General features: G+C 33.8%; 1 protein-coding gene across 1 annotated transcript in view; it reads left to right on the plus strand.

Annotated features, from left to right (window-relative positions):
• Positions 1-11,475, plus strand: part of KCND2 (potassium channel, voltage gated Shal related subfamily D, member 2) — a 484,810-nt gene extending 473,335 nt beyond the window's left edge. The window contains exons 3-6 of the mRNA XM_011937384.1: positions 2,567-2,662; positions 3,543-3,635; positions 6,802-7,049; positions 8,824-11,475. Of these exons, the coding sequence (XP_011792774.1) occupies positions 2,567-2,662; positions 3,543-3,635; positions 6,802-7,049; positions 8,824-9,001 (615 nt within the window). The 3' untranslated portion in view covers positions 9,002-11,475. The remainder of the gene's footprint in view (positions 1-2,566; positions 2,663-3,542; positions 3,636-6,801; positions 7,050-8,823) is intronic.
• The last annotated feature ends 496 nt before the right edge of the window (positions 11,476-11,971 follow it).

Consider the following 11,971-nt stretch of genomic DNA (forward strand, 5'->3'; position numbering starts at 1 on the left):
AAGCCATGATTGAAATTGAGATGGGAAGTTATTTTTCTAACACAGTCCATGACTTAGCATAAATGGATAGTCTGTCTCTAAAGCAACTTCTTTTTTGTCCCTAAGCCCAGAACTACTTCTACAGTAGTGTTTTCTACCATATGTAGGCTTCCTAATACATGATGAGAAATATATGTCATTTTATTTTGCTGGACAGTATTTTTGGTTAATGTATATGTTTCCTTAATAAAGGAAAACAGTATCACCCAATGCTGCTGCTGAATGCTTAGCGAATGAAGGGAGGGAGTGGGTGAGGAGTCGGGAGTCTGGAGTAGAAAGGCAATGAATGTTCCAGAAGACTAAAAAGACTTTAAGACTGAAATTTCAACAATAATCCCTTTTTGGAAACAAATATATAAACTGCTTATTTCTGAATTATTAGGCTAATTCTGATTCGTTTCCAAGTGTCCTTGTCACTTGCTATTGTTACTGAGTCTCGTCTGAAATCCTGAAACTGCCGCCCAGCTTTTGAAGTTAAAAATTTTCTACCTTCCAACTTCATTCTCTACTATTGTGTCAGTATTTTGACTGATCTAAACATTATGTTTCCAACAAAGAATGAAATTTGTCTAATTTTCTCATCATTTATAAATATGATCTTTGTACAAAGTATATTATTTTAACCTGGAGTCAGCATACAGGAAGAATAAATTTAGGAAGGAAGGGAGGAAGGGTGGTGTTAAAGACAGATGATATCTTAATGCGATTTTGAGAACTTCAAACATCTCAGTGCTACTCTCAAATGATACATGTGAAAGGCATCTTGGTACAATAACTTTGGAGGGAAATTTGGTAAGACTTAATAAAAGAAACACACACACACACACACACACACACACGTGCACTCTCTTTGGTCCAGGAATAATTTTGCTTTCAGAAATATGTCTTGTAGATAAGCTCATCATCATATTCAAAGCAGGAAGCATTGCTTATAGTTGCCAAAGATGCTTTAAAAATTAATTGGTAGTTGGCCTGGTAAATAAATACTTCTTTGTTTATACCGTGGTGTATTATACATTCATAGAAAATGAGGTGGATCTTTACATGTATGTATGGAAGGAGTTCCAAGATGTAATTTAAAAACACAACTAAATGCAGAAGAGTGTGAGGAGTATTCTCTGGAGTAAAAATGTATGTGTATATACATGTGAATATATATATCTGCTCTTTTATGCTTAGAAAATTTCTCACAGGATTCTCTAGAAATATTACCAATGATTGATTCTGAAGCCTAGTAGTGGGATGGCTCCAGGGTCACAGACAATTGTTTGCATGCACTTCTGTAGTATTAAAAATTTTGTCATATGTATATATTTATTTTTCATTTTAAAATCTAGATAATTTTTAAATTTTTATTAAAAAGAGCATTCCAGGTCTTGAGACTAAAGACAGTATTTTTCAGGATTGTTTAGAAGGGAAAAAGAAGAAATTTTGTGAGTTAAGCTTACACGAAACTTATCTAAGCCATCCCAGTCTCTGTTTTACATACACTTGCTAGCTACATGTAATACAAATAGAATGATCACCAAAATAGTGATCTCCAGGAAGGGAAAACAGGACTCTTTCCATGACAGTCTAAATATGCATCAATAACAGCAGTTAGAAAGTAGAATGGAATATCAGAAATCTGGCTACACAGCCAGATGCCTAGTACTTTCACTTTAGGGATCTCACTGTAACTTAGAGGAACAACTGGACTGGTCACCTAAACCCTCTACATTGAAGGATATTATCTACAGACACACACACACAAAAGCTTTAAAAATGAAAAACAATGTTTAAATCTCTCTGGATAGGCTCACTATGTTCTTCATTTCAGCCAATCCAAGAGTGAAATACAAATCAGATGCGCATACAGTTGTGTGGACCCGTGCTGGTAGACAAAGTAGATAAATTCAGAGTTGGTTTTGTTTGTTTGTTTTTGTTTGTTTTTTTGTTTAGAGAGAGTCCATGTTGTTTGGCATGGATCTACCTTGGCTAACTTAAAGGATAATTGCAAAAATACAATTTTATATTGGAGGATGCAGATATAGATGAACAGTGGTTCTTATAAAAAAAAAAAAAGGAAGGAAGGCAATCAGTTCTTGGTATTTAATTACTAATTTTTTAAGGACATTAGTTTAAACAAAAAGGATTTGGCAGCTGGTTTCCTGAGCTACTGGTCTTCATTTCATTAAGTTACTCAGATAGGGATAAATGAAAATATACATAAAGTAATACTGCTATTTTTCTTTTGACACAATTGAAAGAAACAATAATGAAATAACTTGATCTTACTGTAAAGACTTAATTATAATTTTTAAAGGCATAAGCCAGCTCCAAGGTAGTTCATTGATTTTACTGATAAATATTAACTGAAATAAAGCACTTAAAAAGTAGAGAGGTAATTTTCAATAGTTGCATTTGAAAAGCTGGCTTACTTTTAAAAATATGTAGGCTGACAATAGGATTATACAAGAGTTCGTTCACTGTTTTAAGGAAACAGTTCGTAAATGTTAACGGAATCTTTATTTTTCTTCTCCTGTAGAAAGCTAGACTGGCCAGGATCCGGGCAGCCAAGAGTGGAAGTGCAAATGCTTACATGCAGAGCAAACGGAATGGTTTACTCAGTAATCAGCTGCAGGTACAATCAAGCACATCTCGTTTTTTAATGTTCAATTTATTGGTTTGAGATTGATTTAGTTCTACTTCCATATAATTTTATTGTGGCTAATTATGACGATGGCTATCCAAAAAAAAAGTGTTTTTTTTGTTTTGTTTCTTTTTTTATAACTTCACCTATACATCCTCGTTGGCTGTAGAAGGTTAGAAAGTGCACTGTGAAATACTGCCAGTGAATCATGATGACTATTCATCATTAGGCAATATTTCTACACTGTCTCTTATTAACATGGTAAAGGTTAAAAAAAATACTCAATAATTCAAATGCCTAATTCTTTTTTTATTTCAAATTTATCTTCCTTATCATTCAACTGGATCAAGGGTTGAAGTGGGTGGCTAACGTGATGTCTTTTACTTCATAACAAAGAGGGAACAACATTCAACATTAGGAAGATCATATGGCATAAACTGCAATTTGAGAAAATTTATTTTCACCCCAGAATTTTCCTTTAATATTTAGGATTCCAATCTTTACCTACAAAATAGTTTTTATTTACGTGTGCATGATCACGGTTTCAAAATTTTCTAAGCACTAGGTTAAATTTGATCATCAAAACATAACAGCTTCCCATCTTACAAACATAGTTGGTAGTTGAATGAGTAAAAGGGATTTAAAATTTCAATTCAAAGAGGCATGTCTAAAAGACCAGACCATTCATTTGATGAAATTGTAAATGCCGATCATCCAACTTAACAGGAACTGCACATTTGTTCCTTTCTAGTTAAAAAAAAATAAAATGTTGCCAGTTACTAGAGCAGATCTCTCTGTGGAAATGTGTAGCTGAGGTTCCAGTTGTTTGCAAATAAAATAGAAAGCTCTTCTGTCTTCTCTTTGTTAACAGTCCTCAGAGGATGAGCAGGCTTTTGTTAGCAAATCCGGCTCCAGCTTTGAAACCCAGCACCACCACCTGCTTCACTGCCTGGAAAAAACCACGGTAAGGAGACAGTATGACTGCCTTCCTCTGCTCTCCAACAGTAATTCCATTTGCTTTTCTGCATACTTCATGCTTCCGAGTGTGATTTCACTGTCTGCATTACTGGACAACATGCTAAAAAACAAACAAACCAAAACCTCACAATATTTGAAATTATTTTGAAAGACTGTAATGACATTTCAACTTGGAAAGTATTTTAGAAACTTATTTAGAATGTTTTATTCTTAGCCACTATCTTAACTCTGGTCTAAGAAGTCGGTTAATGCAGATGAAGAGTGGTCTTCCAATAGTAAATCCTACACAATATCATTTTTTGTGATTCTTAAAATGCTGATTAGACAGAAAAAAAATTACTGGTGCTCAAGGATCCCTAACATCTAGATCAAGAGAATAGCAATAGCAATAACAAAAAACAGAGAACAATGGAATATAAGCTTTTGTTTCATTCACAACCTTAATGAATAGAGATAGATAATAGAGACTATTCTCATTAGAAAAATGACTCATGTTATCACCGGTATGCCCCTGGGTGCTAAGGAGTGAGTCTGTATTTCTCCACTTACAAGCTCTCATTTGGACCTCCTCGTTGGCAAATCTACCAATTTCTTAGCCAGTTTGTAAATAGGAGTCACGGTCTATGATGATTACAGAGCAGAACAAAATCTTCACCATATTTGGATTGTGTCATCTCACTCACTCTCGAATGATACATGATTTGTAATCTCAGTTCCAAAGTATTGCCTGTCCATGTACTTATTTACCAGTAGAGTCATTCATGCCTACTATGTGCCCAAGAGCAAGCCACATCCAAGAAACACCATGAAATGAGTTGTGGCCTCTGCTGCCATTAGCCTCCATTATAAAAGAAAACCCCAGACAGCGCTGTTACTGGAAAAGAGCAGCGAACGTGGAAAGCAACAATGGTGCCACTGGTCAAGGGAGCAAAGAGGGCAGAGCCATGAGGGGACAGGTCAGGCAAGGCTTCCTGGAGGAACTTGAGTGGAGACCTGCAGGTGACTAGGAGTTAGCTAGGCAGAGCAATGAAGGGGCTAACAGGTGATATAAGTACCTCAAGAAGGAAAGAACTCAGCCAAGGAGGAAGTGAAAGAATTTGAGGGTGGTCAGAAGGAGAGAGTGTAGCATGGCAAAAGAGGAGGTGAAGGGAAAGGCAGGGTCCAGGTAATGTTAGGCTTTACAGGAATGTGGACAATTTTGATCTTCAGCTCATGGAAATTATTTAAGTGTTTTAAACAAGGTAGTAACATGATTATACTTGCATTTTTAGATAAAGACATGGACAGGTCTATAACCTAGTAGGATAAATTTGAAAGTTAAATGATACATTAATAATAAAATGTTGGCCAGGCACAGTGGCTCACGCCTGTCATCCCAGCACTTTGGTAGGCCGAAGTGGGAGGGTCAATTGAGGTCAGGAGTTCAAGGCCAGCCTGACCAACATAGTGGTCAGGCTAAAAATACATAGTGGTCTACTAAAAATACAAAAAATTAGCCAGACGTGGTGGCAGGAGCCTGTATTCCCAGCTACTTGGGAGGCTGAGGCAGGAGAATTGCTTGAACCCGGGAGGCGGAGGTTGCAGTGAGCTGAGATAGTATCACTGCACTCCAGCCTGGGCAACAAGAGCCAGACTCTGTCTCAATAAATAAATAAAGAAATATATAAGTAAAATATTTTTATTCTTATCTTTTTTGTTCCCTGTATTTTCCTTTTTTGAGGGCTTTTTTTTTTAAATCAAAAACCATTTAACACCAACTAATATAAATTGTGCTACCTACAAAAGTACATAGTAACTAATAACAGAATGACTCCCACACTTTCAATCACTGATGAGATAAATTAGAATCTCATGCATTATAACTTAGGTATGTGAAACCATGCATTGTGAGAGAAAAAAACAGATTGTGAATCTTTTGTGCACCATTTTTTCTTTGAAATTTAATATTTGACATGAAATTCCATCTTGTCTGATTATATTATTCTCTAGACTTCAAAGAATAGAATGTTAAATTTCATTTATTTCAAAATGCTTGTCTCAGCAAAGAAATGACAAAACGAGTAGCTAAAACATAATCTATTTCTTATTAGCCAGTGTCTTGCTTCAATTGTTTTACTAATATTTTAGGATGAGAGATGGCTAAGTGGAATTTAGTATGTGCCAACCTTCCATTATAAGACTATCCCCACCCACGCAAAGAAAAACAAAGTAGTAATTGAGGTCGTTCTCAAGTAGTTCAGACCAAAAATGTTTTCCTGTATATTTCTGAGGTGAAATTCTTGCATAGGCATTTCAGGAGCTTTTTGTTAAACATTTTAAAAGCAAAATTGATACCATGTTTCTACAAAATATGATATGTGAAATGATGCCTATTACTATTTGCTACTGGGCTAAAAGTTAAGAAATAGCAATGGAAAAACCCCAAATGCAAACAGAGATCATGAGTACAGCCAGCGATGCCAGTGATGTATCACAAAGATTATAAAAAAGCCCACAAAATTTCAATGCTAATCCCTTCTGTGTCAAACACAAAGTGACACATTCACAGCAGACAATTATATTTTATTTATGTAACTAATAAGTCATATTTTTCTGCACTGGGTATTTTTAGAGGAACATATAAATAAATGGATAGTGTCTTGGGGTCTCATTTTCTCATTTAGAAATGTTTTCAATCCCAAGTGAAAATATATACTAATATATAACAGACAATCTAACTTGGGGCATCCTATTAAAATAATCTATTTTCCATAATTTCAAACTGTTTTAAAAAATAAAGTCAGTGAGAATTTATAACTTCCCTGAGGGTTTTATCTGTATTCATTTTTTAGGTTTTTTTTTTTTTCTTAGCTTATACCTTCCAGATTTTATGTTTAAATAAATAAATGATATTTCAAGATAAAGTTAGTCTATAAAGGGACACTAAGTCAGCCTACAGATGTCAATCTCTAGGTTTAACTACAAAGATATTTCCACATAAATGCCAAAAATAAGTGGTTTTGATGTCAATCTTTATGAGAATGGTTTTATTTAACCATTGTATCAAGTCTTAACGATACTTGGGCATATTCGGGCTTTAAAAATAAAGCCATGTATTTCGTTTTTTAAAATGTGCTTCTCTGTTTCTTCATTTACTTACAACTGTGGAACAGAATCATGAGTTTGTGGACGAACAAGTCTTTGAAGAAAGCTGCATGGAAGTTGCAACTGTTAATCGTCCTTCAAGTCACAGTCCCTCACTGTCTTCACAACAAGGAGTCACCAGCACCTGCTGTTCACGACGACACAAAAAAACTTTTCGCATCCCAAATGCCAACGTATCAGGAAGCCATCGAGGTAGCGTACAAGAGCTCAGCACGATTCAGATCAGATGTGTGGAGAGAACGCCTCTATCTAACAGGTACCTGAGATTAATCTGTGTTGTCTACACACCTGTGCTGGTTCCCAGGGTGTGTCTTCTGCACTCATGTTGTCACCTATGTGGCATCTAAATTTCTAGCTCCTATGGTTCAGGAAGAGACAAAACTGGTAGTGTAACAAGTAGGGAAATGGTTCTACTTGCATGTCCATTAAGGGTTAAAAGTAGCAATTATATCAGTATTCAAAGAGTCAAAAGAAGAAAACATGATTCGGTGCACACAAATGTGTTTTTCTCTCTTCTGCTCCACAACCTTTTCTTATTTGGGCAAGGACTTTTATACTCTTATATATAAAGTATAATTATACTCTTATATATTATATTTGAGTATATATTATAACTGAGAATTATACTCTTATATATTATATTTTATACTCTTATGTGTAAAGTATTTGGGCAAGGATTCTCTTATATATTCTATAGCCTGAAATGGTGGTGGACACTACTAAAAGAGTCAAATGAAATTGAGATCAACATGACTAAAAGTTATTTAACAGCACGTAAAAATATACAAACACACTCTCTGTAGCAGTAAAAATGAAAACTTTGCCTACAGAAATCATGTATATCAATATATAATTTTGATCAGAAAGATATTTTTGGCCATATCAAACACAAAATCAACATAATACAAAAACTAAGTGAAGTACTAAAATTGTTTGCCTCTGGTTAGTTCATGAACAAGTTAAGTAAAATTTCCGTATTGATATTTTTCCTTTGATTTTCCTTATTCACTGTCTTTACCACAAATGTGTGAAAAGAAAAAGTAGTACACTTAAACAATGTATGTCATTAAAATATCAGTTTCTGCCAAAATAATTTTATTCTGTTTTCAAATTGAATAGCATATGTTTTTAGCGTTAGAGTCTGTAAATTCAGTCCCCTTCTTTGTTGGCATTCAAAAGTCTTTGTTGAAATCTGGATGAGATTCTGAATTCAGGTCATGTTCATTTACATAAATTGGATGTCTCTGGGACTAGAAAATTAAACTTAGGAGCCGTAAGACTTCTACCTTAAAGATATTTTAGCTTTGCAGTCTTATATCCTTTATAAAAGGAAGTCAACAACGGAAAAGTATCGAGCAAGAAAATCTTAGGACATAAACATCTTAATTATGTTTTCCATGAAAATAAAATAATTAGGTTCAAGCTTCTGTGTATATCCTTCTTTCTCATTTCCCTTTTATCCCCTTCCCCATATAGAGTATACAATTCATCCAAGAATACCATTTGGGAAAACCTTAAAGTATTAGATAGTAATAGATAAATTTTTTGATTTTTATAATATGTGGTCATCATTAAGTTGAGAGATTTGAGGGCATTATACATCCCAAAAAGACATGAAAATAAAAATATTCTGTGGTCAAAAAAATTAAGAAATCAATGTGATAAGGCTCTTTCATAGTGGTTTCTCAAACCTCTTAGAGGTCCTGTCTTAAATAAAACTACTTTGTTCAGCCCAGGCTATCCAAATCTTACTTGATGTTCTTTCTTTCTTACATTTTTTAATAATACATTTAGTTTGATAAATACTTGATGGAACCAAGTGAAACTGTCTTTTAGAAATTTATTTAATGTTAATTATTGACTATATTCATCTTTAACATAGATTAAGATTTGGGGTTTGATATTTTTAATTATAATAACTTTCCTTAGACAATTAAAATGTTTTTATAAGCATTACAACACATATTCCTCAGTTGTATGAAAAAAATTTAACTAAACAACTTACTTTCTTAAATTTTTTTTTCTATCAGCCGATCCAGTTTAAATGCCAAAATGGAAGAGTGTGTTAAACTAAACTGTGAACAACCTTATGTGACTACAGCAATAATAAGCATCCCAACACCTCCAGTAACCACACCAGAAGGAGATGATAGGCCAGAATCTCCTGAGTACTCAGGAGGAAATATTGTCAGAGTTTCTGCTTTGTAAGACAATTGGAATAAGGTTTAAGAGAATTTGAGTCCTGGCTGTGAAAAGAATCTCAACGTAGAAGAAAGAAGAAACAAATATTCTGCAGATTGAGGCAGCAAAGCAAGAAGGTTGGAAATGAAACAAAAACAAAGCTTCCAATCTTAAGGATGTGAATAAAACCACCAAATGGCATTTCTAGACAGTTTGACCTGTTATACAGAGTAATATTCTGTGGCCCTTTGACTTTGTGAATGAGCACAATGAAATGCCGCCTATTGATGCTTCTTATGATCAGAACTCTTTTTTAATAAAATAAATAAAATAAATCTTTGAACATAATGTTCCAGTTGAATGCAAAACAAAAAAAATATGGAAAACATTTTGATAAAAATTTTTCCTGTTAAAACCATGAACATTGGCTATGATGAAGATTATTACATATGAAAAAAAAACCACAACATATTTGTATTGACTGAAGGAAACCATCATAATGCATGCTAGAATTCTTTGAAGCAGTGATCTCAGTTTCTTTATGTTGTCTTCAGAATAGGCATGATAAACTATAATTGTAGAAAGGGGTAATTTCTGTGCACTTACAACAAGCTGAGTGTTCATGTTCCATGGTGGGCTGTGCAAATAAACTCCTTTTAGAACTGCAGTATTTCTCATGGGGATACTCATTAGTAAATCTAAAGTGTTCAGATAGTTCGGTATTAATTATTGTTTAACTTTGCACCTAGATACTGTTACAACTGCAATAATTCATTGTACAACTGTTGTATCAGGAATCAGGATTTTTCTGTTGTTGTACTTTCCAGATCTTTATAGATACGGTAGAGCCACGTTCGTAGAAAAACTTCTGGTGTGGCCAGGTTTTAGGTAACTTTTTAATCCAAAACTATTGTGCCATAAATGTTTTTCAGTAATATTCTTTGGTCCACTGTATACCTGTGACACGGTGCATTACCTGTTCTTGTATTTCTATAGCACCTTTCTATTGGGTTTATCATCATCAACAAGACTAATGTTTACTGTAGTTCAAGTGACTTTCCTACTTTTGTATTTCAAAAAAAAAAAAATTATCTTGTAAGTAGATTGTCATCAATCCCCTTGTCAAACATGAGAAAAAAAGGAGTTGACCCATGTAAATTATCACTAATGTCTTTGTTGTTTATGGAAAAGCCCAGATACTGGATCTATCACTATGTATTTTATGAAAAGAATTGACTGGGACTAATATCACAGGATCGGTCATCTCAGAGTCTTACTTGATGTATTATTTATTTTGCCTGAGATCTTGAATACATTTTGAGAATAACTAATGTGGATTGAAATGTAGAGATAAACTAGAGTGCTTTATTGAGCAATATTTGATGAAAGCATGCTTTCTACGCCATTCAGGAAGGCAGCACAAATTTATCTCAGAAAAGTTCCTGTGTATTGCGAGGTACAATTTTCTCCAATAAATCAGGAGGACAGGAGTTTGATGATGCAAAGTTGATCTCTGTACATTTAAGTGAAAAGTTTTGATAACTTTTCACCCTTAAAATATTTCAGCAGACATGTCTGCACGTGACAGTGTAAAAAAGTTTAAAGTCAAATGCAAAGTTTTTATTCATTCCAAGCCACCACTGTAAGGAATAAAGCTTAGCTTCTGTACATGGAAAGAGTTAATAATTATTCCTCTATTAGAGATGAGATTTTTAAATGCTTATCATATTTTGTCATAAAAAGAGATTAATCCAACCATTTTCAAGTAAAGCCAGAAATCCTTGCTTCCCATTTCTAGAATAGCTTCTAGAACAGTGTTATGCACATATTAGATCTTAATAAACATTTGCTGACTGAAAGTAAGATAAACTCAACTATCTCTTGGGAAGAACTGGCTTTATTCCTAGTACATCTTTTAAAAAGTTACTAATCTTCCAGCAGTACAAATATTAACAATTATATTAACACCTGCCTCGTGTCACTTTGTGCTTCTAGAGCAATGTCTAGTGAAACTTATCTGATGGCATTTATCGAAAACTTTCTAAAAAGTAGACTAAAGAAACCATAATCAGAATTACTATGTCTTTTGATTCCCAATGAGAAGTTCTATTTTCATGTTCTTAATATTACATAAAAGAAAATGCAGTTAGGTTATTTCAATTGACAATTCTGCCTTCTCTTTTGATTTATCACTTATCCAAAATTATTAATTTTATTAGGCTTTTGGAAAAGAAAAAAACCTTTTTGATATTTTAGGTGATTTAAAAATATACTGTGTTGGTGGTGAATGACTATTGATGACTGTTAAGTGCATCTGTATTGTAAGTGAAATGTAATTATTTCTGTGTACCATATGGAGTAACTAAGGTCATTGTTTTTGACAATTTTGTTTGAAATTCATATATCTTATTTCAAAGGATAGCATAATATCTGCATTATGCTGGAAAAAAATAGACCTTTGGAGAATACTTAAATAAAACATGTGCATGCTTGAACAGGACAGAATGTTGACTGTTGACCTATTTTGTTAGATTTCATTCCTTTCCCGAAATTAGGATATGCCACATCCATAATACACATGTGGGAGTACCCTGTGAGACATACAACTCAAAGGACAGAACAATTGAAAGTAATGCTTAAATCTCATCTGAATGGGTGGAGACTGTAGCTTTTGCCAGTAATGGGAATTAAGGCAGAGACTGTAACAGAAAAGATAGTATCAATTAAGGAAAGCCAGTCCCTGAACCTTATATACTTCTTAAACACCACTACTTGCATTAAGCAGAGAAGCTCAGGGGTAATGGTTTTGGTCAGAACTTAACTAAATTCTTAATCAAAGGCTTTACTCTATCTAGGAAAGCAGGGTGATTTATTTATCTAGCTGTTTGTATGTATGTGTATATGTAGATATAAATTTATTCATACACATATACATAGATTTTCATTCATTTTAAATATGCAACCACTAATGGTTTCTCCTTAATATCCTGGAAAGGA

The sequence above is a fragment of the Colobus angolensis genome, unplaced genomic scaffold, assembly GCF_000951035.1.
Source record: "Colobus angolensis palliatus isolate OR3802 unplaced genomic scaffold, Cang.pa_1.0 Scaffold163, whole genome shotgun sequence".
Taxonomy (NCBI): domain Eukaryota; kingdom Metazoa; phylum Chordata; class Mammalia; order Primates; family Cercopithecidae; genus Colobus; species Colobus angolensis.